Raw genomic sequence first — 26026 nt, 5'->3', positions numbered from 1 at the left:
ATTTCTTTTACAAAGAGCAGCAGAAGAGAAAATGCTTGGGATCAGTGACATTTCACAATGAAAATAGAATTTAAAAAGATTCCTGAGCACATGGCCAACCCACCCACTGCTTGCCACATCTGCCTGGCAGCTCAGAGATTGGCAACTGCAGAAGTAAGGAGCAGCTGAGGTAACAGCATAGTACAGTGCTGTCTAGTTGATCTGGAACATACAGGCATATACATAGGGACAGTGGGCAGCAAAGTACAGCACAGCATTGGGGTATGTGGTCCCAAGTAAGATGAAGTAAGTACATTCCACACTGTCTCTCTCTCACTGAATACAAGCATAAAACCTGGACAGAATGCATTAAGTGGCAATCTGGTAATTCTGAAAAGTAAAAACAAAAACACAAAGTAGAGGAAAGAAGCCATATGTGCCATATGTGGTGATGTACATCTGTAATCCCAGAGACTCAGGAGGTGGAAGCAGGAGGATCACAAGTTCAAGGCCAGACTCGATTAAGGGAAAAGCCTAGACTTTGAAGTGCCACCAAATTCATTGCGAGTTTGCCACTGATTCTGTGGTTTTCCCTGGCCCAAGATAAAGTCAGCATGGAGCCAAGAAGATAGTACAGATACAGAAAGAGCTCAAGAACCAGGCATGGTGGTGCACTCCTATAATCCCAGTGACTTGGGAGACTGAGGCAGGAGGATCACGAGTTCAAAGCCAGCCTCAGCAACTTAGCAAGGCTCTGAGGAACCCAGTGAGACTCTGTCTCAAAATAAAACATAAAAGTGCTGGGGATGTGGCTCCGTAGTTAAGCACCCCTGGGTTCAACCTCTGGTAGAAAGAAAAGAAAACAAAAGAAAAGCAAAGAAAGCTCATGAAGCAACTCTCTAGATCGGCTTGAAGAGTGGTAAGGGAGCGCCTAATGCTCAAAGAGTGAGAGGGAAATCCATTTTTCTTTTTCCTCCTTTTCTCTCACACCCTAGGCAGCAGAAAATCCAGCAGTAGCAGCAGCAGTAATAGCTACAACAGGACCTGCAGTACCAGTAGACTCTGGCCATCATCTAAAACCCAGACTCTGATTTGAAGCTCTTAGTCCCAAGAGAAACTTCATTATTTTTTGTCTTCTGTATCTGCAACTTGTGTCCATCCATGGGCATAGCTGGGGTAAGTGTACAGTCTAGTAAAAAACAAAAAAACAAAAACAAAAAACGCTTCTCTATAAGATGGACAAAAGGGGGAAGAACAGGGAACTAGAAAATTCACAGGAAATCATGGGGAGGAAGAATTCAGGAAAGAAACCCCATAACATCATATATCAACTCCTGGGCTCATTCTCTAACTGTGCATTTGTGGATCTAATCTAAAACAAAAAAGTAAACACTTTTGAGAACTGAACTAAGGGACAAACCACTGCCTACATCCCAGAATGTCTGTTATGAGGTTTAAAAACTAAACAAACATGGAAACCACAAACTACAGAAGACTGATTAGAACTTGTAGCCTGAACTCAACTGGGTCAACTGCCTATGGCAAATCAAAATATCAACATTCTCCATATGATTTAAACAAACCCAGTGTCTCATAATATCACATTAAAATATGTAGGACATATTCCAAAATTACATGGTACACAAGAAAATCTCAACAGTCACGAGAAAAAAACAACAGATACCAACATCAAGCAGATACAAGTGCTGGAATCATTTGAGAAAGTCTTTAAAGCAGCTATTACAAAAAAACACCCAGGCTGGGGATATAGCTCAATGGTCGAGCAGTTTCCTACCCTGCATGAGGCCCTGGATTTGATCCCCAGTAACATACATACATACACACACACACACACACACACACACACAACCCAAGAAGTTAGACCAACCTTCTAGGAACCACAAGAAAACTAGAAAGTCTCATCAAAAACACAGAAGATCTAAAGAAGAACCAAATGGAAATTTTGAAACTGAAAAAGATAATAACCAAAATAACCTCCTACTAGAAAGGGCTTAATAGAGATAACAGATAAAAGAGTGAATAAGCCTCAAAGTAATCAATACAATTTAACCAATCTGGAAAACAAAAATACTGAAAAAAAATGAACAGTGCTTCTAAGACCTGTGAGATAACACCAAATTTAGGTTATTAGAGTTCCAGAAGAAGAGAAAGGAAAGTTCAGAAAAATACTTGGAAAAAAAAATCCCTGACCACTTTCCATATTTGGCAAAGACCTGCATCTGTAGGTTCAAGAGGCTCAGCAATCCCCAAACAGAAAAAACCCACAAAAAATGCACAACCAGACACATCATCAAACTGCTAAAAACTAAGGACAAAGGACTACATATATAGTAACAGAAAGATAACAGGAAGACTACACACTTGGAAATTAAACATCATTCTTCCAGGCTGGGGTTGTGGCTTAGTGGTAGAGTGCTCACCTGGCATGTGTGGGGCATTGGGTTTGATCCTCAGCACCACATTAAATAAATAAATAAATAAATAATGTTGTGTCCATCTACAACTAAAATTTTTTTTTTTAATTATTCTTCCAAATAACACATATAATCAAAGAGGAAGTATTATTGAAAATTTGAAAGTAATCTGAACTGAACAAAAATGAAAATATACAAAACTTTGTGGGACACAGTTAAAACACTGCTTAGAGAAAATCTTACAGCATTAAATGCATGCATTGAGAAAAGTTTTAAACCAATAAAGTAGCCAAGATATATGGGCTGGAGTTGTGACTCAGCGGTAGAGTACTCGCCTAGCATGGGTTCAATCCTCAGCACCACATAAATGTAAAATAAAGATATTGTGTCCACCTAAAACTTAAAAAATAAATATTAAAAAATAGCCAAGATAATAGAATTAGCCTAGGTATCTGCCAATAGATAAATGGATAAATCATAAAAACATATATAAGTGTGTATACGTATGTGTGTGTATATACAGACATATAAAGTATACACACATATGTATATATATATATATATATATATATATATATATATATACATAAAGTATAAAGGTATATATTAATGCAAAATGGATCATAGAACAAAATATAAAACCAAAAACTAGTAAACTTACAGAATATGAGAAAATCTTCATGACATCAAGTAAGGAAAAAGTGTTCTTAGATCTGATACCAAAAGCACACTCTATATAATAAATAATTTATACACTGGATACTTTCAAAATAAAAAAAAATCTTGCTCTGCAAATAACACTCTTAAGAGAATTGAAAGGACAGGCCACACATTTGGAGAAAAGATTTACAAACCATGGGACTGACAAAGGGCTTGCATAAGGAATATATAAAGAACTCTCAAACCTCAACAGTAAGAAAACAATCCAATTTTCAAAAGGACAAAACCTTTTGAACAAACACATTATCAAAGAGGACATACAAAAAAGTAAATAAGCATATATAAAATGTTCAATATACTTGGCTATTAGGGAAATGCAAATTAAAACCATAATAAGATACTACTACATGCATTCTAGAATGATGAAAACTTTTTTAAAATACTGAATATACCAACTGCTGACAAAAATGTGCCAACTGAAATTCTTGCATACTGCTTATGGAAATGAAAAATGGGTCAATGGCTCCAGAAACCCCTTTGGCAGATTCTCAAAAGCTAAACATACACTTACTATATGACCCAGCAATTTATATTTACTCTAGAGAAATGAAAACATGTTTACACAAAATCTGAATGTTTAAGTAGCTCTACTTATAACTGCCCCAATCTGGAAATAGTCCAAATGTATTTCAAAAGATGAACAGATAAGTAAGCCATAGAACATCTATACCATGAATTCAGCAATAATAAAAAAAGAACAATTAATAACACACACAACAATTTGGGTGAATCTCCAGAGAACTGTGTTGAGTAAAAAAAAAAAAAAAGTCCAATCCCAAAATATTATGTACTATATGATTCCATTTAATTCTTTTTCTTTCTTTTTATGTTACTGGGGATAGAACCCAAGGAAGTTTTACCACTGAGCTACATCCCCAGTCTTTTTCATTTTTTTTTATTTTGAGACAGGGTCTCAGTAAGTTGCTGAGGGTCTTGCTAAATTGACTTTGGCCTCAATCTCACAATTCTCCTGCCTCAGCTGCCAAGTTGCTGGAATTACAGGAATAAGCCACTGCACCTGGCTTGTATGATTCCCTTTAAATCATGTTCTTGAAATAACAAAGCTTCTGAAATAGAAAACATACTAGTAGTTGCCAGGAGATTAAGAATGGGTGTGAGGAGAAAAGCTGTGAATGTAGCCTTGAGGGAGCCTTGAAGTAATGAACTATTCTGTGCCTGATCATATTTTTAAATTTTTTTTAGCTGTTGATAAACCTTTATTTTATTTATTTTTATGTGGTGCTGAGGATCGAACCCAGTGCCTCCCACATGCTAGGCAAGTGCTCTGCCACTAAACCACAACCCCAGCCCATGCCTAATCATATTAATATAATATCCTGATTGTAATATTAGACTTGTTTTGAAATATGTTGTCATTGGGGAAAATGGGAAAAGGTACACGGGACCTATCTATATTATTCTTCAAATTATATGTAAATAAATCACCTCAAAAGGAAAAGTTTAATTTTTAAAAAAAGGTTGCACTAAGCTGGGCATGGTGGCATACAACTTTCATCCCAGCTAATCCAGAAGATGATGGAAGACAATCATTTGAGTTTAGGTGTTCAAGACCAGCCTGGACAATATAGTGGTATCCACCTCAAAAAAAAAAAAAGGAAAGAAAGAAAGGTTACAGAGCATATGGCCCCATTTAAATGACACTCTTGAAAAGACAAAACTATAGTACACAGAATGGATCTGTGGTTGGCTAAGGTTATAGGCAGGGGGAGGATATGACTATAAATAAGTAGCATGAGGCCGTTTTTGTGGTGAAGAAACTAGAACCTGTAGATTAGTTACACCAATCTGCACGTATTAACACTTATCAACTGACACAAATGCAAAATCAATTTTAAGTTAATTTAAAAGATAAAAAAATGAAAGAAAAAAGATGGTAGACTATGGCTATCTGTAGACTTTGTGTCTTGGCCAAAAGAGAACTGAAAGTCCAACTGAGAAAATTACTTCAGGAAAGTCATTTGAAAGACAGGCAGGTTCCTTAAGAGATTTCATTCCTAATTTATAATATGACCATATCTCCAGCTCACTTAGAAATGGGAAATATCTACAGGAAATCAGGAACGTTATTTATCACCAAGTTGTGGTTAAAGATAATTCCACATGACAACTGAACCAAAAAATGCCCTGAAAAGCAACTCCAGGAAACCCTGGCTTCTCCTGAGGCCTTTCTATGCTCTCTCCTGATGAATAAGGTGAGTCAAGGAACTAGTTATATTTCCCTTTGGCTGCCTGAAGACTCAAAGAGAAACCAGCAGCTCAACATTAATACAGATGGCCCCTGACTAAACATGGTCTGACTTATGATTTTTCAACTTTACAGTGATGCTAAATCAATACAAAATCAGTAGAAACCATACTTAGAATTTTTAATTTTAATAATTTCCTGGGCTAACAATATGTAAAACAATATTCTCTTCTGATGCTTAGCAGCAGCAGTGAGCCATAACTCCCAGTCATGTGATCAAAAGGGGAAGCAACGAATACTCCACAGTGTACCATGTTGCCAAGCTATGACGCTGAGTAGATTAGAAGTATTAAATGAATTTTCAGCTTTATTATGAGTTTATCAGGATGTAACCCCATCACAAGTCAAGGAACATGTCTGTATCTGTTACCCTGAAGTCCTCCAAGTATGTACATTCTAATTAGCCTTGATCTTCTGTCTCTCATTTTCCCTGATCCTAGTCCTCATTCACAAATAAGTTTCTATTTCATGGTAAAGATTCCTATAAATCTCATCACATCTATGGTTAAAAAGAGAAAGGAACAAACAGATAACATACTTACCTGGGGTTTGGCCATTTCCTGCTGTTCTTGGGAAAAGGCAGAGATATGTGAAAATTGAGCTGGAACAAGTAGAGAAGGGTAGAACATATGAGGACCCCATTAGGCTTGGAGTAGCAGAATTATCCTCCTAGAAATCCCCTCACATAAGCTAGCAATGAAGCTGCTCTGTGGAAGAGTATATGGTTTTAATAATTACCAGTATATTTTTGACTTTTTGTGTGAACATTGAGCACAAAGGCTTTTATTACATATAATAAATTGTACCCCAACCCAGAATTTGTATTCACTTAATGAGATAATTTATCATAATGTGTAATTTCTCTGTAAGTAACTTCATCTGGGCATTGAGTTTAATAATGCCAAACTTAAAACAATCCCATGTGACCCATAAGAGAATAATAAATAAATATTAGCAACAAAATTCTACACAGTTGTTTAAAATGTTATATGGAAGTATACACTTTTCTGTGTATGTTGTGGTAGACAGATCTCAAAAGTTTAAAAGAATGTTATAGAAGAAATCTAAAACTGAATTACAATAAATTTCTAAATAAAAATAGATTATAAAACTGCAGAAACCTATCTTAAAACTATAAAAGTTTAAAAAGGCATACACATATATGTTTAAGAATGGACATAAATGTGATGGGGGGGCAAATCAGTTCTTTTTTTTCCTTTCCTCTATTTCCCAATTAATCTGTAATTCAAAAGTATTATTTATTAAATGTCACAAAAAAAAAAACACTGAACTTTAGAACTACCTATTATCCAAATGACATTTTACCCCTAGTCCCCTCCCTCAGATCCTGCAGCACCAGGCCCCACCCACCCCTCCCAGCCCCCAAACTGTGGAGAAGGCCAGCTGTTAGGTAAGTCTTCTCAGGTGGCTCTTCTTCCTTCTCCTCACCTCACTGTGATAGTCTTGCCCAGGACCCGAAAAGAGGCCTTCAGGTGCAGGTCACTTCTCCTGGCACTTTCACACCAGGCCCCTACTCAGGGATTGGGCGAGGGGAGAGGGACAGAGGGAGAGGCAGGGCGCACGTAACGAGGGGCCTGAGGGATACGCAAGAACCCTAAGTATAGGTCACTATGCTGGAAAATGTGTAAATGTCAAAGTTTAATAGGCCCCACTCTATCCTAACTAGCCCCATAACTTTGTCCACCAATGAGCCCCCAGACCCTCATACACTGACTTCTCGGTTCCCCATCACTCAACCTATAAACCCCCGTATCAATGACCCTCATAAACCTCCCTTCACTCGTCCCCCAGAATCCCCCATCACTTAGCCCAAGACCCCCAGCAAACGTCCGCTCAACCTCACTGTCTTTCTCGTCAACTGATTTTCCGCTTGCTGTTGAAGAGACCGTTACAAGAACTGGCCCCGACAAGCACTTCCGCTTCTGAACCAGCTCTCCGGCACCGTAGCCTATAAAATCTACAGCGACCGGTTCTGCGCACGCTCAGTAATGCCTTTGAGACCACATCTGCCAATAGTCAACATGGGGCCGCGAAGGTGTTGGGGTCACAGCGCAAGCGCAGAGGAAAGGCGGCTGTACAGGTGACGTCACTGTTCCAAGGCGAGATATTTATGCCTACGGCGTCTCTCCTCCAGGTTCGCTGTGCAGAGGTGTTTACTTTGTTCTGCGGAGGGAACAAGCATTCTAAGATTTCAGACACCAATACACTTATGGAAGGGCGGGGAGGACAAGTGCCCAATTAAGGAAAAGATTCTAGCGGTCGGGAATTTTGTGTCTTGAATTCAAAGTCAGCAACGGTGTTGCCGGTGTAATTGCAGGATACGGGGCGGAATGTTCTGCGTACACAAAGACTAAGAGGGTAGGGAAAAGCCACTGGCTCCATCCAGTGGCTAGGGCTGGAGTTTACGTATTAGCTTTTGAAGAAGATAGGAAAGTACACAGACCACAAGCTGAAAAATGAACAGTGTTGTGGGACGCAAACAAACACACACTGTTGGAGAATGGGCTGTATTAGTGACTGACAGGTTCCTTTCTCTGAATGGGCAGAGGCATCGTTAGTGTGTTGGGAGCTAGGAATAGGGTTTATAATCTCATTCTCTAGATAATGGGGAAACTGTTAAGAGGGATCAGATTTTTAAGCAATCTAGTCTTGTATTTTAAGGCTAAAATTACACATGTATATTTCATTCATTTGTTTATTGCCCTATTAGAATGTGACCTCTGCAGGGATATGCCTAAGCACCTCCTTTGTGCCCAATAGTGTTCTAGATATTGGGAATGAAGCCAGGAAAAAAATAACAACATGATGTGGACACCGTGAGTTCAAACCCCCACCCACCAGCTGTGCGATATAAGGCACGACTGTTTACTTCCCTGTACTGTGTCCTCATCTATAAAATAAGGATAATGACAGTGCCTATCTCATGAGGGTTGAGGTAACAAATGAGTCGATATTGTAAAGGGTTTAAAACAACACCTGGCACATAGCAAGTGCTATGTTGGTGTTTATTATTATTATATAAATAAAATCAGATGTGTATATATATAAACTTCTTAATAAGAAAAAATAAAATAAGATGATTCGCAAACTGCTTTGTGAGCAGACTGTAAAGAGCAAGGGTGGAAACAGTGAGATAAATGAGGAGGCTCCTAGCAATAGGCATAGGAAATGACTAACTCATTATCTCTTGCATGGTGGGCACTGTGTGACGTGCATGACATGAACTCAATTATCACAACAGTCCCATGGCCCCCACTTGTGAGATAAGGCAAAGGTCACACAAATTCTCAAAGTCAGATTTATAACCTCCACCTAGTAATATTATTCTTTTGTTTATTCAATATTTCACAGAACTTATAGAAGGTATCTGAGGAGCTTCACTCAGTAAAACCAGCCTGGAAATGAAGCTTCCTAGCAAACAAGGCAAAGAGGAAGCAGGAGTAAAACTCAGATTTCTTGTTCTCTGAAGTATCAGCACCTCCAGTATAAACATTGTCCACTCTTTAACACATTCAGGGGTGGAAAATAGGAAGGGCTGAACCTTTAGGATCATCATAGTTTGGTCTCTTTCAGCCTTGCACTTTTATCCCTTACCACCTTGCACTCATGAGAGTGTATACACACACACACACACACACACACACACCAATGCAAGCAGGGAAATCCTTTGGGGTTGGTGGAAATTGAGATGTGCTGATTGTGGGCTCCAGAAATGTTTATGAGCCAGTGATATTGCCCCTCAGAAACTTTCCCAAGGTCCACAGTACACATCCATAAGCTATGTGAGGCCAGATATCCTGCTGCAGAGCCAGAACTCCCACTCTCTATTCAGGGCATCCTCTACCATCAGTCCCTACAGGTGCAACCTCCTCATACAGTAGTCTAGGCAGCAGGTGGCCAAGTGAAAGGGTATGGGAGATTGACAGGTAAGTGGTCCCACTACAGGCTCTGTATGGTGTGGCACCCTCACCCAAAGACAAGGGGAAAGGCCCCCCACCTGGCTGTTGAGCTCTTAAGATATATCTTATCAAAACCATGAAAGTGTTGCCAATTTTTTTAAATTTTTTGTAGTTGTAGATGGACAGAATACCTTTATTTTATTTGTTTATGTGGTGCTAAGGCTCGAACCCACTACCTCACATATGCTAGGCATGCACTCTGCCTCTGAGCTACAGCTACAGCCTGCTATTGCCAATTTTTAATAGTTGTTTAGGACCAAAAGGAAGCAGTGAAGTTGGCAGAAAAATAGCACAGAAGGAGTCAAGTCTCTGGTGACATTGAAGTCAACATATTAGCATTGAACTGCCTTTCCTCCAAGAAAGTAATCCCCTTACCTCCTCTTGAAGTCAAGGACATTTTTAGTGGTGTTGATTCGTGCAGCCAAACCTAATCCTGAATAATATATCAGACTTTTCTGTTCAGCCAACGTGAGTCAGTAAACAGGATACATGGCACTGGTGAGCAAATATGAATAATGGCGAATGAAAGTCAAATTGGGAGTGAATTGGGTCAAGGAGAGAGGCAAAGTGTAATGGAATAAAAGTGAATGAGCAGCAGAGAAGAGAGCATGAGGAGAGATGTGCATGGGCAGAGTAAAGAAATGACCATGCACTAGATTTTGAATTACATTGATATTATGGATGAGACTGAATATGTGATGAAAAAGTGAAACACAATCTAATTAAAGAAAGGTAATCGTGGATGTAGACTGAGTGAATGGGGCAAAGAAAGTTGGTAAATGCGAATAGAATTGATAGAAATGCTAAGGATTAGAGTGTGACTAATGGTTTATGAGACACAATATGATTGGAGAGGTGAATTTAGAGGGAAAGTAGGAGAGAATTGGGGTAATGTGGAACTCAGAGAGAAGAGTGGGATGCACAAATGGAAAAAACAAGAGTGATTAGAGTCCAGAGATACTATAAGGGAGAAGGAAAGTGACTAGAGGTGAGTGGGGTAGGCTGAAATTGGATAGGGGTAATACAGAGTAGTGACCTAGTCAATGTGTATACCTGGATCCCAGTGTGAATCAACAGATGTGAATATACATGAATGGTGGGCAGAATGAGAAGGATTGGAAGTAAAGAGCAGAAGGTAAGTAAATGTGGATATTGTGAGGCAAAAAGAGAGGAGATAAGGGCCGGGGTTATGGCTCAGTGGTAGAGTGCTCGCCTAGCATGTATGAGGCACTGGGTTCAATCCTCAGTACCACATAAAAATAAATAAATAAATAATAAAGGTATTGTGTCCATCTGCAACTAAAAAAAAATTCTTTAAAAAAGAAGAGGAGATAAAAGTCACATGGTCCACCCAGGATAAGGAATCAGTGTAACATCAGGCCCAATATGGGCAAAAAGTGGTGAATTCAAGGCAAAGTATGACTGAATAGGGTTACTGAGGCAGAGAAGGAGCAACTAGACATAAATCAGGAGCAGAAGTGAGAAGAGGGTAATAGGGGTTACATTGGAAGTGAATTTAAATGAATGAGGCATTTAGGAAAAATGAAAGTAAGGGGAGCTAATGAAGAGGAAATTGAAAAACAATGGAGATGACTGAGCATAGTGTGAGTTCATATGGGTAACATGAGCTAGTGTTTGGGAATAATACATCACAGAATTCCAGGAAAGGGGGCCGATGGGGGCAGCATCTTGGAGAATACAGGTAAAGAAAGGGCAGAAAGGGATTGAGTGAGTGGAGGAGATAATGAGGCCGGGAGTCAATGAACAAAGCTGAAGGATGGGGCACCAAAGTGAACAGGAGTCAGTTGGTGCAGTGCCAGGAAGTAGAGGTGAAAATAGGAAATGAATATGAGTGAGAGTGAATGTAGGTGAAGAAAGAATGTGATTTGAGAACACTTGGACAATGATAAATAAATGGGTCAGGGAACTGTGGTAAAAGGAAGCCCAGTGTGAATGAACATAATTAGATGAGAGTATAAGTGAACTGGGAAATAAAAGACCAAGAATGAAGGCGAAAAAACAGTTGAATGTGAGTATGTGTGTGTAAGATATCATTTGTAATATGTGATGTGGGACAGAGTGTGATTATAATTGGAGAAGATTCCAGTAAATTAAGATAGAACCACACAGTGAATACAGGGAGGTATAGGAAGTGCCAAGGATGAGTGTTATGGTTTGAATGTGTCCCCTCCAAAATTCAGGTGTTAGAAACTTAATCCCCAATGCAACAGTGTTGGAAAGGAGGTCATTTGAGGAGGTGTTTAGGTCATAAGGGCTTTGCCCTCATGAATGAATTAATGCAGCTCTGAAAAGGGCTTTCAGGAACTCTTTCTGGAGACTACAGCAAGAAAACCGTCACAAAATATCATTGCCTTGATCTTAGAATTTCCCAGCTGACAGAATTGTGAATTTCTATTCTTTTTAAATTCTCCAGTCTCAAGTATTATGTTATAGCAGCACAAACAGACTAAGACAATGAGTAAATGGAGGTAATGGGGGCAGAGCATGATGGTCATATTCTATAGAGGATGAGAAATCAGAGGTGGTAATAGGTACAACGTGATGAATACCACTGATCAGTCAGCAGACTGGGAAATAGTGGTGAATGGGACTAGAGTGAATGGAAATGGAGGTAACCAAGTTCTAATACATAGGTGTTGAGAGTAGAGTGGTACAGCATTAAGAAATTTAGGGGAATGTGGGTCCAGTGTGAGGCTTAGTATTCAAGTTAGACTGTCTGTATTTGGTGTGTTGCCAACCCTTCTCTCCCTGCATCTTTCTGACACCACTGGGTTTCTCTGTCTTTTTGTTTCCTTCCATCTCTGTCAGTATCTTTATTTTTCTTTGTGTGTCTCTTGGTCTCTAGGAGAATTGGCATTGGGGAAAGTAGTGAGGTGCCCAGACCTCTAGCTTCTATGTTCCAGAATATATCACTTAGACCAGTCAGTGCTCATAGAGCTCAGAGTTCCAGAATGCCCTTAGTTCTGAACACTGCAGGGTGAATCTGGAGCAAGGCATCAGCTACAAGGGCTTGCGGGTGTCATAATGTTGGCTTGGGGCACTGTGCTAGTGATCTGGGCCACACTGATCATTGCCAGTGTGGATGCCAAGATTTATGAACGTTGCGAGCTGGCAAAGAAGCTGGAGAAGGCAGGCCTTGATGGCTACAGAGGCTACCAAATTGGAGACTGTGAGATTCTATTTGCCCCAAGTCCCTTCCATACCCCAAGCCATTAACCACACTCAGACCCAGGCTTCTCTTGTCATTTTTCACCTCTCTGGGTCAGGGCCTGACCCCTGGTTACTTTCTAACTGTGATGAGTGGTTTAACTCAACTCTAATGTCATCAACTCTGTCTCTATCATCAACACCATTATTACTGACCATATCATCACCACTGTTATCACCATGAATACCATCACTACCACCATCACTGATATCTCACCCAGAATCATCAGCATCAACACCCCACCACCAAACCAAGATCATCAGTCTCACAACTAAGATGACTATCATCCCCATTGTCACACCCATCCTAGCCATTCTTATTCCTGGACCCTATGTCTGCCTCCTACTTCGTATCTCTCTCTTTCTCTCTCTGTCCCAGGGTTGTGCGTGGCACACTACGAGAGCGGCTTTGACACCTCTTTCGTGGATCACAATCCCGATGGCAGTAGTGAATATGGCATTTTCCAGCTGAACTCCGCCTGGTGGTGTGACAATGGTGTCACACCCACCCAGAACCTCTGCCATATGGATTGTCGTGGTAAGGCAAAAGTATGAATACAAGATCCCTAGTGCCTGGCCCTACATGCCACACACAAAAAGGCAAGATTATCTAAACTGTAATCTCCTACAAATGTAGAAAAATTATGGGGAAAAGGAAGAAAGTTGCCTGTGTTGTTTGAGACACCATCCTAAATCCTTAACCAGACTACAATGACATGTTGCCTAGGTCTAGAGAATGCAGAGCCCTTGAATCTGACCCAGAGTGGAGGCTATAGTTTTTTGAGACTCAGGAAACAGACAATTCAGTGTCATGTGAAATAGATGGGGAGACTGTTCTGATTTGGAGTTGAGGTTGTATAGGCCCCAAGGGAAGAAGCAGATGATTGGAAGTAGGAACAAAAACAAACTACCAGGGCTGGGGATGTAGCTCAGTTGATAGAGTGGTTGCCTCACATGTACAAGGTCCTGAGTTCAATCCCCAGCACTGCAAAAAAAAAAAAAAAAAAAAAAAAAAACTACCTATGTATAGAAATGAGAGAACTTTCCAGATGAGAGTGTTGTGATGGTCGAGACAAAATAGAATAGCAATGAAGTTGTTTGAGGATTGTCCTGAATGATGGATGAGGTTGTCCAAGACAGGCCAAAATGGAGACTAACTTATTTGGAGCCAACCCAAATGGAGGTTTAGATTGTGTAAGTCCTGTCAACATAGCAGAAGAGGTCACCGATGATTGGCCAGATTGAAGGTTGAGATTGTCCAGGACTGGCCACCATAGAACTTGAGGTTGTCTAAGAGTAAATGAATAATGAAATTTTTCAAAGCTGAATAAAATTAAGGTTAAGGCTGCTCAGTGTGACAACATGGAAATTGCAATAATCTAGGATAACTAAAAGACAGGTTGAAGTTATTTATAACTAGTCAAAATGGTAGTTGAGATTGTTTAGGATGGTCAACGTGGCAGTTGAGATCATTAACAACTAGCTAAATGACAGTTAAAAGTCATACTGGTCCAGCCAATATGGAAGTTGAGATTATCTAGGACAAGGTACTATGGTGGCTGTGGTTGAACAGAATTAGCCAGTATGGAGGTTGGGGTCATTCATAACCAGTCAAAATAGGAATTGGATGTATCTAGGACCTGAAAACATACTGTTTGAAGTCACTAGGAATGACCAATATGACAGTTAATTATCTTCCCAATCAGCTGGTTCAGGTGATGCTAGACCAGCCAGTATTACAGTTGAGAACATTGTTAACTCAATATAATGACAGCTGAAGTCATCCAGACTTGACCAACATGGAATTTGAGGGAGTCTGGGATGAGCCAATAATGGTGACTGAGGTTACTCATAACCTGCCAATGTGATACTTAAAGCCAACCAGAGTTAAGGTTGTACAGAACCAGTCAACAGGGCACTTGAGGTAATTTATAACCAGCTAACAAAAGAGTGGAGGTCATCCACAATCAGCCAATGTAGTGGTTGATGTAATTCAGGCCCCAAGGAATCCAGAAACCCTGGGCCCTCCATATGCTGTCACCCTCTGCCAAGTGCACCAGATCATCATGTTCCTCTCTCACCCCCTAGACCTGCTCAACCGCCATATTCTGGATGACATCTTGTGTGCCAAGCGGGTTGTGAATGCACCAGGAAGTATGAAGGCCTGGTAAGTTCATGGGATGGTCTGAACCCTGGACAGCCAGAGATAGGGGTATTGCCTCATCAAGTTATCCACTTCATCCTTCCTCCCTCCCTTCATCTCCCAGGGATTCTTGGACCCGGCATTGCTCTGGCCATGATTTATCTGAATGGCTCAAGGGGTGTGAAATATATGTAAAAGAGAACCCAAGGAAACCTGAATCATGACTGGAATTCACAGGGATAGAGATTATCCTTTCCTGTCTTTTTTTTCTTTTGTGGATTTAATAAAGATGATATCTACAAGCAGTGCAAAAGCCTTTGCCTGATTCTTCATTTTTCCAATCCCTGGAGGTACCACCTTTCAGTCACTTCCCCCATATCTTCACAACTGTAATCAAGAGACACCAGATGACTTGGGGTAGGAGAAAGGATAGTGTAGTTATTAAGAGCATAGGTGCTCCTTGAATCAAATACCATCTCTACCACTTACTGGATGTATTGCCTTAAACGAGGCACTTAATTTCTCTGTGCCTCAGTCTTCTGATCTGGAAAATGAGGATGATAATGATATTAGTGACCCTATGAGGTTATTGGGAGGATTAAGTGAATTAACATATGTAAAGCATATAAAGTGCTTGGTGCAAAAGACAGTTACAGGGACTGTGGTTGTGGCTCAGCAGTAGAGAGCTCACCTAGCACATGCAAGGCCCTGGGTTCGATCTTCAGCACCACATAAAAAGTAAATAAATAAAGGTATTGTGTCCAACTACAACTAAAAAAATAAATATTTTTAAAAAGACAATTACAGGTATAGAGATAGAGCCAGGATGGAAGTATATGAAAGTTGGCTTCCCCGAAGAAGTATCAGTCTCAGTTGAGGTCACTACAGGGTCTTTATTTTCGACAGATACAGTCTCATCAGAGGAGAATGGGATTAAACTCAGTTTACACAGGAAGCTCAGTGGGAACTGGGAGTTTAAAATATTCACATTCTCCCACATGTCATCATTCTAATTCTCAGCCCCCCATCATCTCTTTCAAAATCAAAACCTAAATTGCAAATGACACACTGGGAATTTAAGAAGGAATTCAATGAATGCACAGGTAATAATTTCTTTTTACACAATGCCCAGGGTTCAGTCTGTGTCTTCAGCAGAGCATTTAGGAATTTGAACTTACCATTCTTTTCTTTTCATTGGCCAGCCCCACTGGAAGCACCCACTCCCACGAAGAAGCAGTTAATCATTTCCTTTGTATTCTTTGGTTGAGGGTGGATTCTCAACTACTCAAAGCCTTGCTTTCAATATTCATTACATCCAGAGCAGATGATCATTGAAACAGCTAGTGGCCACTGCATGCCAAAGAAAACTCAAGCTCCCTTCCTTTAAAGGATTTCCCCTGTGCTCAGCCCCAAACAACATAGATAACCAAAGTTCACATTTCCCTGGGTGTCCATAAAAGGTGCTTTTACTCTGGGTACTGACTTCTGAATGTGATAGTTATTCATCAAAAGCAGCAGAAATAAACGCCGGTGAATTTGAGTCAAAAACGGATCTTCTAAAAACCTGTCATGCCGCTTATAGTCTTTTGGGGAAGGCTGTAGGATGAGTCTCAGAGAAGAGGAAGATCCACACAGAGAAACATAGCCAAAAATCTTACCCAACAGGCTGTGGTGAAAATGCAAGCATTATCAACTGTTGCTACTTTTGGAAACTGGATTTGATGCTGTAGTGTTGTTTTCTTTACATTGTTCTGCTTAAATGTCCTTTCTAATATCTGAACATTTATAGTATATTCTTCATTGTTTTTCCTTTTGTGGTTATCTTTAATTATGTAATTTCATATCATTTGGTGAACTCTGTTTTTCTTGGAGATAGCTTTTATTACCCATGATGAAAGATGACAAAATGAGTGTTCTTAATAATAGCTTTTCTTAATTTTTTGTGAGAGTTGGATATTAAATTTGGAAACATGTTTCCCTTATTTCATTTCCAAGGGACTATGATTATTGAAATTAATTAAATTGGGCTTCCCTTGATATCTTTGCCCAGATTTATGGTGAGGTTTGGCTTCCTAATGACATCTCTCATAGATTCAAAGCTTCAAAAGATTTTAATGTTGAACAACCTTTTTGGTGTAAAGTCATTCAATATACATCCATGATATAATCATGAAAGGCCCAGTTTTTGCTTCAGGACCTTGGCCCTTGCTATTTCTTCTGCCTGGAATGCTCTTCCCCCAGTATGGCTGGTGCTTTGTTTTCAGATCTAAGATCAAATGTCATGTCCTCAGAAAAGCCATCCCTGATCACCCTAAAGCAGGATTCCCCCACCTCACTTTTTCTTTGACTTTCCTACAAAGGATTTTCCATTTTCAGTTCTTTGGTCTCTCCTCTCTGAGAGTTCTCTAATCCTTGCTGATCTTTGACTTCTAGAAGGTTTCTCTCATATTCAGGACAGTCATAGGGCTTCTCTCCTATGTGAGTTCTCTGATGTACAGTGAGTTTAGACTTTTCTCTGAAGGCTCTATTACACTTATCACATTTATAGGGTTTCTCTCCTGTATGAGTTCGTTGATGTATAATGAGATATGATTTTTGGGAGAAAGCTTTCTCACATACATTACACTCGTAGGGTTTCTCCCCTGTGTGAACTCTCTGGTGAATAATGAGATATGATTTCTGGAAGAATGCTTTATCACATTCATTGCATTCATAGGATTTCTCAAATTTTTCTCCTGTATGAGCTCTCTGATGTAGCATAAGATATGACTTGCGGGAGAAGACTTTTCCACATACAGTACATCCATCAGTTTTTTCTCCTGTATGAATTCTCTGATGAGCACTGAGGCTCAGCTTAAGGGTGAATGCTCTTCCACAGTCTGAACACACATAAGGTTTCTCTCCTGTATGGATTCTTTGATGTCTACGCAGTGTTGATTTCTCTCTGAAAGATTTGCCACATTCATTACATTCAAAAGGTTTCTCACCTGTGTGTGTCCTCTGATGTACACTGAGGTGTGCCTTTTGATTGAAGGCTCTCCCACATTCTAAACATTCATAGGGTTTCTCTCCTGTGTGAGTTCTCTGATGTATGATGAGCTTCGTCTTCTCTCGGAAGGCTTTGCCACACTCATTGCATAAATACGGCTTCTCTCCTGTATGAGTTCTTTGATGTATATTCAGTGTTGATTTCTCTCTGAAGTATTTGCCACAATCACTGCATTCAAAGGGTTTCTCTCCTGTGTGTGTTCTCTGATGAACACTGAGGTGTGCCTTCTGGTTGAAGGTTTTTTCACATTCTGAACATTTATAGGGTTTCTCTCCTTTGTGAGTTCGTCGATGTATGATGAGCTTTGTCTTTTCTTGGAAAGCTTTGCCACACTCAGTGCATACATACGGTTTTTCACCTGTATGAGTTCTTTGATGTATATGCAGGGTTGATTCCTCTCTGAAGGATTTGCCACATTCATTACACTCAAAAAGTTTGTCTCCTGTGTGCATGGTCTGATGTATACTGAGGTGTGCAGTCTTGTTGAATACCTCTCTGCATTCTGTATATTCATAAGGTTTCTCTCCTATGTGAGTGATCTGATGAACAATAAGGAGTGAATTCGTGCTGAGGGGTATTCTACACTCAGGACATTCATAGGTTGGTTCTGCAACTTGAGTCAGATTATGCTGAACAAAGTTAAGACTATGACCTTTCTCATATGTATTATAGTCAAGGGGTATCATTCCATTATTTTTTTCATGCCTGCCATGAATTAATAATTTCCCACATCGATTACATTCATAACATTTCTGAGCTGTCAAGCTCAGACTATTAGGACTGAGTAAGCCAAAATTATCTTTAAAACTTTTCCCATATGAGTCAGTTATATAGGGTGTGTGTCCTGAAGAAACTACCCATGTGCTCTGAGGAAGTGGGTTTACAAAGCCATCAAATTCATGAGCTCTTTCCTTAGACACATTTTTCTCATCAATGGATATAGCTTGCCTCAGGTGTCTGTTTTGGTTTTCCTGGTGGTTCTCCAGCTGGTCTTCAGCTTGTTCATCTTCTAGAAAGAATAATAAACCATACTCTGTGAATACACCTTTGAAAGATGCAGGCCTCTGATGGGGTTGAATTTTAATTTCTTTTAAGTCTATATACCAGTCAGAAAGAAATTCCAAGTATATGTCTGTGCTACACTCAGAGCTCAAGGAGTAAAAAAAAAAGAAAAACAAGTTGATTCAATAGACATTGAGACAGAAGTAACAATAAGTGACAAGATTGTTTAAGAAAATAGCTTAAAATGGGAAGAGAATGTAAAAATAGGCTAGGGAGTCATGAATAGGAAAATGGATATTGGAAGGTAGCAGATCCAGGATTTGGGGGAAAAAAGACTCTAATTGCAAAGGACTTTTCAGAAAGGCTAAAAACAATTGAGGTTATTGAGAGAAGCAGAAGGACTAAGCTAGAGTATAATCCAGCTCCTTGCCATCTTATTCCAAGATTATTTTGAGACAATATCTCACAAAACTAATAATATGGAATAAGCAACAATAGTGTATATTCTTTAGGAAGATATTTCAGAGCATTCAAAAATGGTCAGCATTCAGAGATCCTAAAGAGTATTATCTCACAATATCTTATCTCTCACTTCTTACCTGTACAACTTGAACTTGGGATTTCTCTCTTTATGATCTCAAGAACTCCATTCTCCAAAGAGGCAATCACATCTGGTTTGGTAATAGGATACCCTGTAATGGGAAATGATACAAGATTTGGGAGCCTCTGTGTGGCTTTCAGGGCTTCAAAAAATTAGGAAGGTACATTTTAATGAGGGTAAATTTCACATGGAAGATGAAAATACAAACGCCTTGATCAGTTTAAAGGGAATAAGAACCTTTAACCCCTACCACTTGAGTTCAAAGAATTGAAGTACTTCATTCAGAGATGGAAAGTTATTCTGCTAGGGACACTGTGATTACTAAGGGAAGCCATCCTCACCCAGAGAAACAAGATGGCTATAATTCTCTAGCATCACATCTCTGTATAGGGTCCTCTGAGTAGGGTCCAGTCGATTCCATTCTTCCTGGGTGAAGTCCACAGCCACATCCTCGAATGACACTGATCCCTGTAATTGCATACTTTTGTTCAATCAGTTTGATAAAAATTAAAGTGATGGTACTTTCCCAAAATATCAGTAAATCTATTTTTAATATTTTTAATTGACACATATTAATTGTACATATTTATGGGGTACAGTATGATATATCAATATACGTATACAATACGTAGTGATCAGACCAGGGTGATTGGAGAGATGGTTTTTTAAGGTAAGGGGAATATTCTTCAGAGAGAAGCTACTGTTTAAAATTTAATCATTTCAAAAAAGCCTTCTTGGGGGCTGACCATGTAGGTCAGTGGTAAAACATTTGCTTAGTATCTGAAAAGACCTGAATTCAATCCCTAGCACTGCCAAAAAAAATCTTATGCAAGATATCTGCAATACCTAAGGACTTTTATACTATATGAACTATAAACAACTCCTATTAATCAATAAGACAACAGAAAAACTAGAGAAAAAAATATTTGAATAGATACTTCACAAAAGAGGCTCTCCCAATGGTCAAAACACAAATGAAAAGGTGGTAAATATCATTAGTCATCAGAGAAATGCAAACTGAAACCACAAGGAGATACAAATGTATACAAACAGAATGGATAAAGTAAAGACCAACAACCCAAATGGTGGCAGGGATGTAGAGCAACTGAAACTCTCATACATTGTTGGTGGGAGTAAAGTGGTATAGCCACTTTGGAAAACAACTTGATAGAATATAGTAAAGCTACTAATTAGAACAAATTAAAAAGTTTAAAAAAGAAGAAAAAGATGTAGTAAAGATAAAAATAACCCTAGCCTAGGACCTAGCAACCCCATTCTCAAATATATATATCCAGTGGAAATGCACATATGTTCACCAAGACATGTATAAAAATATTCATACAAGTATTATTTGTAAGTATCTAAAATATTATTTATAGAATCCAAAATGGTCATATCCATTAGCAGTAGAATAGATGAACAATTGTGATCTATTTATACAATGGAATAGTACACAGTAACAGAAAGAGAACACACTACTGATAAAATAACAAGGGTTAATCTTAAAAATATTATAATGGGATTGGGGTATACCTCAGTGTCAAAAACACTTGCCTAGCATGTGTAAGGCCCTGGGTTTGATCCTTTGAACTACAAAAACAAAACAATAAATTTAAAAAAAATTACGATGAGTGAAAGAAGCTGGGCCCAAAAGAGTAATAATGTATGATTCCATTTATATGACATCCAAGAACAGGCCAAAATAATCTAGAGTGATACAAATCAGTAAGTGATTACCAGTAAGCCAAGAGACCATGATTGGAAGTAGAATGGAGGCTAATGGGAGGCCTGTCATTCCCTCCTTTTTGTTACAGGTACTGGTTCCACAGGGGTTTTCAATTTGCAGACATTTTTTTTTTAAAATTGTATGATATATATCTCCTCTAAATATTGTGCTTTAATAAATCTACCCCAAAAGATTTTTTCTGTGTCATATTTCCATAAAATGTTTTAAAAATAGTAAGACAGGGCCAGAGATATGTAGCTCTGTGATAGAGGTTTTGCCTAGCATGCATGAGGCCCTGGGTTTGATCCCCAGCACTGTGAAAAATAAAAATAAAAAATATAAGACAAAGGTGCTAGGGTTGTAGCTCAGTGGTAGAGTGCATGCCTAGCACATTCGAAGCACTGGGTTTGATCCTCAGCACCACATAAAAATAAATTAAAATAAAGGTATAATTTTTTAAAAAAAAATGTAAGACAAAGATTCAAAAACTCCAAAGGAAAAAGAGCAGTGAATATAAAGGAACAATTCACAGAAGAAATGTAAAAAAGAGAAAAAATTATTAAAATATGCTCAAAAACATTGATAATTAAATAAACATAAATGAAAAAATAGAGACTTTCAACTGTCAAATGGCAAGGCTTAAAATCATGACAAGAGAATTCAAAAGGGTATTTTCATTCGTTGTTAGTAGAGGTATCAACTTGTACTAACATTTCAAAAGGCAACTTGGCAATGTCTATGCAAGTTCAAAACGTGCCCACCTTTTGAACCAGACATTCTAGAAATGGTCATCACTGAATACAAAGATAGATGACAAGAGAGATCACTGCCACACTGAAACAGAAATTACACAGAAGTCCTTCAATATGGAGCTGATTAATAAATCATGGTACATGCATTCAAGAGAAAAATGTAGCTGTTAAAAATATCTCTGTGACCTGGGGTGATAGCTCAGTGGTAGAGCACTTGCCTAGCATGCACAAGGCCCTGGGTTCTATCCCCAGCACTGCAAAAAACACAAAACAACAACACCAAAAACATCCTCTACCAACAATGCACTATCCCAGCTGTAGCAGTAATCAGCTGTGCCAGTGATCAACTGTGCAATCCCATGCCACTTGTTTATCCACTCTGGTACTCAGTTCCTCATCTGTAGGATGTGAATAATAATGGTACCTACTTCATACAGTTATTGTGAATTAAAGATGGCCATGCATATAAAGTGCTTAGTACTGTATCATGCATAGTGTAAGCTCACTACAAATTGGCTCTTGTTTTAAGATATTTTAGAGATGAGATCCAAGTCTAAACACAAAATCCATTTATGTTTCATATAATACCCTATAATCATACCCTGGATGCAATTTTATGCAATATTTTTACTGTGCCTGCATTTTGACTATGACCCATCACACAAGATCAGGTGTGGAATTTTCCACTTGTGACATTATACCTCTAACACAAAAAGTTTCATATTTTAGAGCTTTGTGGATCTCAGATTTTCAGATTAGGGATGTTCAACTTGCATTATATCATTCTGTAAAGGGAAAGCAGAAAGTTGCAAAACAGTATTACCTAATGAGCAAATTGCAGCAAAAGAATATATGTGCCAGGTGCAGTGGCACAAGCCTATAATCTCAGCAACTCAGGAGACTAAGGCAGGAGGATTGAAAGTTTGAGGCCAATCTCAGCAATTTAAAGAGACCCTGTCTCAAAATAAAAATTAAAAAGGGCTGGGGATGTAGTTCAGTGGTAAAGTGCCACTGGGTTCAATCCCCAGTACCAAAAATAAATAAATAAAAAGAAGACATACCTTAACTATATGTTTTAAATGTATGTAAATATAAAGAACAAGGACAAGGAAGAGAGTGGGGTATACAGGCAAAAATTAACGAAATTCATCATAGAATTGTTATCTGAAATGAATGGTGATATGAGATCATGAGATAGTTCCCCTTTTGGGATTGTACATTCCTCAAGAGTTTGAATTTTGGGTGCCATTCCTATCTCACTTCTGTAGGAAGAGGAAAAAAAAAATGACAAAATTATTTCAGATTTTCAGACTTTTAAAGAAGGGCAGAAAGGAAAGAACTGAAAATGGTCAGGGACATTATGATTTCTGAGCCTAAAAAGGGAAAGGGCAAGGATTCTCAGGCTGTACTGAAATCACAGATGAGAGAAAATGTATTCGAAAAGAATTTGAAGGGCATGAGGTTTATTGATTGTTCTTAACCATCAAAGTTTTAATCCAGTGTTGATCCAGAACATAAGAGAGTTCATTGTGCAGAGATGGCTTTGGTTTCCTGAAGAATTGCATTCCTTACTTCTGTTCTGGCAGGACACATTTGGCTAACATGGGGATATATTCTAAGTCACAGCAGAGCAATCCCAACCCTGCATTTATCAAAAGATTGCTGATGGGGACTTGGATGATTGATCAGAGAACTATCTGATCAACATCAGGAAAACTTTACTTCTCAGGAAGTAGCTCACTTTCTCTGATGGGTGAGATAAATAAAGCAAGTGTGTTTACTTCCCTCTGTGTTGTGGCTTCTAGGAAGCTAGAAAGGTAACTGTAGCTTAACATAAATGTGTAGAATCCTATGATCTATGCATACACATTTCAACCTTGCCTTGGACTTGCTCTACTTCTCTAACCCTAACTGTATATTTTTATACATATCCATTTTATGGTATAAATATTAATACAGTAATTAACATCAAGCTCATATATAATGCATACTATGTATATACCAGGAATTGTTCTAAACACATGTTAATTCAATTGATCTTCACAACAACCATACAAGGTAAGTATTATTATTGTTATTGTTAGCATCATCATCACCCCCATTTTATACTTAGGAAAATTAAGGCACAGAGAGGTTAAATGGCTTGCCTAAGCTCATAAAGCTGTTAAGAGGAGTTTAATCTCAAAGTCTTTAGTCTTAACCACTGTACAATAGTGCTTCCTTGCTTCTAAGTATCCTAACAAGGGGAGGGGGAGGGGAGAAGCAAGTAAGAACTTACCCGGAACTTAGTCATGTCTGACTGTTGTGGAGAGAAGGCAAAGGCCTAAAAAGGCAGAGCTGTTGAGAGGGAGGAGAAGAAAAGAAAAGAGTTGCAGATGGCAAGGAACACCCAGATTGAAAGTTCACCAAATCACCAGATCAGAAATACACAAATGCCAGCTGGTAAAATGGCCACGAAATGGCTAAGAAAAAAAAAAGGGAAAGGACATTTGTTTTCCCCACGGATCCCCATCACTCAACAACACATCCCTATCATGGATCTCATAGGCCATCCAACACTCACTACCACAAATTCCCCATCGCTGACCCGAGACCCTCATCACACATTTCACAGTACCCCCCCAACATTTACACTACAATTCTCATCACTCATTATACAGATCCCCTCATCTCACACCCCAAATACACCCATCATTCACCCCACAGTCCCTCCGTCACCGACTCCACAGACTCCATCACTCATTCCACAGACTCCCATCACTCCGTTTACAGCTCCCTCCCCAGACACTCATCTCTCATCTCAGAGCCCCTCCCCAAGTACTCACCGAGTAAATCGCGGCTTTAGAGAGTCCACACTCGCTGGTGTCACTCCGCCTGCAGACTATCAGCCCTTTCACTTCCGCTCTGAGTGAACTCTGCCCTCCTTCATCCCCTGCTCTGATCTTAAAATTCGAATTCTTATTCTGGTAAAGTCCCCTTGATGTTTCTAAAATCAGTCATAACTTCCTCCGACAGCCACTTTTTAGTCCTTTACCCCGCCTTGGTTACTGTCAGTCACTATACTTGCTCATGCGCAGTAGCCTTTCCTGAAGCCATCGGCGCTAGTAGCCAAAATTATTTTGGTTACCACAATGATCATTATTTGGCTGGCAAAAAAAATGGCCGCGCCAGTGAGCCGGTTTGCCAAGGGAGCAGACATCTTTACAACGTTTATCGTTCCGTACAGCGGGGAAAAGGATCCTCTTAAAGTTTGGAAGAGATGGAATTTAGGGAGGAATATGGAAACTTGGCGATAAGAGTGGGGCCCTTTGTGCAAAAGCAGGCTAATGATGAGTGAATCATATACATGTTTTTTACAAATTTAGAGCTGAGAACCACAGCACCCGCGGCTACCGCGCCTCCGCGGGGAGATACCACTGCTAAAAAGGGGTAGGGCCTGGAATAGTACAGTTCTCCCTGGGAACTATTGCCGGTCAGAAGAGAATCGAAGCAGAGAACGATACATTCCTCTACAGTGTGAAAATGCGGAGTAAGTGTGGAGGAGACTTCTAGAGGAAGTAACGCTAGGGGAATAGGTACTGTTGGGCTAGCTATGAAGAAGACACGAGTTGGTATAGTCCTCTGTGGAAGATACCAAAGTGCAAATGCGGGGAAGACTAGGGGTGGTACAATTCTGGTCCCAGAAAAAAAGACTTTTTAAGAAAGTGACACCGATAAACACGGGTACAGGGAGAGATGGAGATAGAAGCGTAGGGAGAGATGAGACTGGGCAAGAAGGGATATTAGTCGGAGACTAGAGGAGAATTCACACAGCCCTGACGGTAACCCCGCCCTGCCCACATTCCTGGGAACCTGCCACAGAGATTTGAGAAGGCCAAGATGCCAAGGTCCCACTCCTATCAGGCCCTGCTCAGAATCTCTTTGAGGTGTGGAGGAACGAACAGGAGACGGAAAGTGCTCAGGTTCTGGACTTCCAAACACCCTACGCCATTAGTCACACTCTATCACTTGATGATGTGAAAGACAAAATGCACAAGACAACTAAGGAGATGCTTCTTTTCAGGCTATTGCAATTGGGAAAACTTTCATTAATAAGAAACATCCCTAAGACAAGGAAGGGGACCAGGATATTATAGAAGCAATTC

At 39.5% G+C, this 26026-nt stretch overlaps 2 protein-coding genes across 9 annotated transcripts in view; one reads left to right on the top strand and one right to left on the bottom strand.

Moving 5' to 3' along the window:
• Window positions 1–7387, bottom strand: part of Znf182 (zinc finger protein 182) — a 36157-nt gene extending 28770 nt beyond the window's left edge. Inside the window, exons 1-3 of one of the 8 annotated variants that reach the window (XM_071606617.1) lie at window positions 7260–7387; window positions 6850–6995; window positions 5943–6001 (exon numbers count right to left, since the gene is read on the bottom strand). Coding sequence is in view for 5 of the 8 variants with exons in the window: in XM_034635255.2 (XP_034491146.2) it covers window positions 5943–6029 (87 nt within the window). In the remaining 3 variants the exon portion in view is untranslated. Of the gene's footprint in view, window positions 1–5942; window positions 6558–6849; window positions 7234–7259 lie in introns of those variants that run through there. The other 7 variants (XM_071606621.1, XM_071606620.1, XM_071606622.1 and 4 more) reach the window with 7 other exon arrangements.
• A 5038-nt stretch (window positions 7388–12425) lies between these two features.
• Window positions 12426–14980, top strand: Spaca5b (sperm acrosome associated 5B). The gene is made up of 4 exons (XM_034635254.2): window positions 12426–12570; window positions 12988–13146; window positions 14697–14775; window positions 14876–14980. The coding sequence occupies exons 1-4, from the start codon at window positions 12426–12428 to the stop codon at window positions 14973–14975; spliced, it is 483 nt and encodes a 160-aa protein (XP_034491145.1). The 3' UTR covers window positions 14976–14980.
• The last annotated feature ends 11046 nt before the right edge of the window (window positions 14981–26026 follow it).

Source organism: Marmota flaviventris, chromosome X (assembly GCF_047511675.1).
Source record: "Marmota flaviventris isolate mMarFla1 chromosome X, mMarFla1.hap1, whole genome shotgun sequence".
NCBI classification, from domain to species: domain Eukaryota; kingdom Metazoa; phylum Chordata; class Mammalia; order Rodentia; family Sciuridae; genus Marmota; species Marmota flaviventris.
Note: the sequence above shows the minus strand (reverse complement) of the source record. Positions and strands in the feature narration are given on the sequence as shown.

What these genes read in the sequence shown, in the direction of transcription:
- Spaca5b (XM_034635254.2), top strand. Translation starts at nt 12,426, where the DNA reads ATGTTGGCTTGGGGCACTGTGCTAGTGATCTGGGCCACACTGATCATT. An exon ending in CTGCCATATGGATTGTCGTG is followed by an intron (nt 13,147 to 14,696) that starts GTAAGGCAAAAG and finishes CTCACCCCCTAG; the next exon opens with ACCTGCTCAACCGCCATATT. An exon ending in CCAGGAAGTATGAAGGCCTG is followed by an intron (nt 14,776 to 14,875) that starts GTAAGTTCATGG and finishes TTCATCTCCCAG; the next exon opens with GGATTCTTGGACCCGGCATT.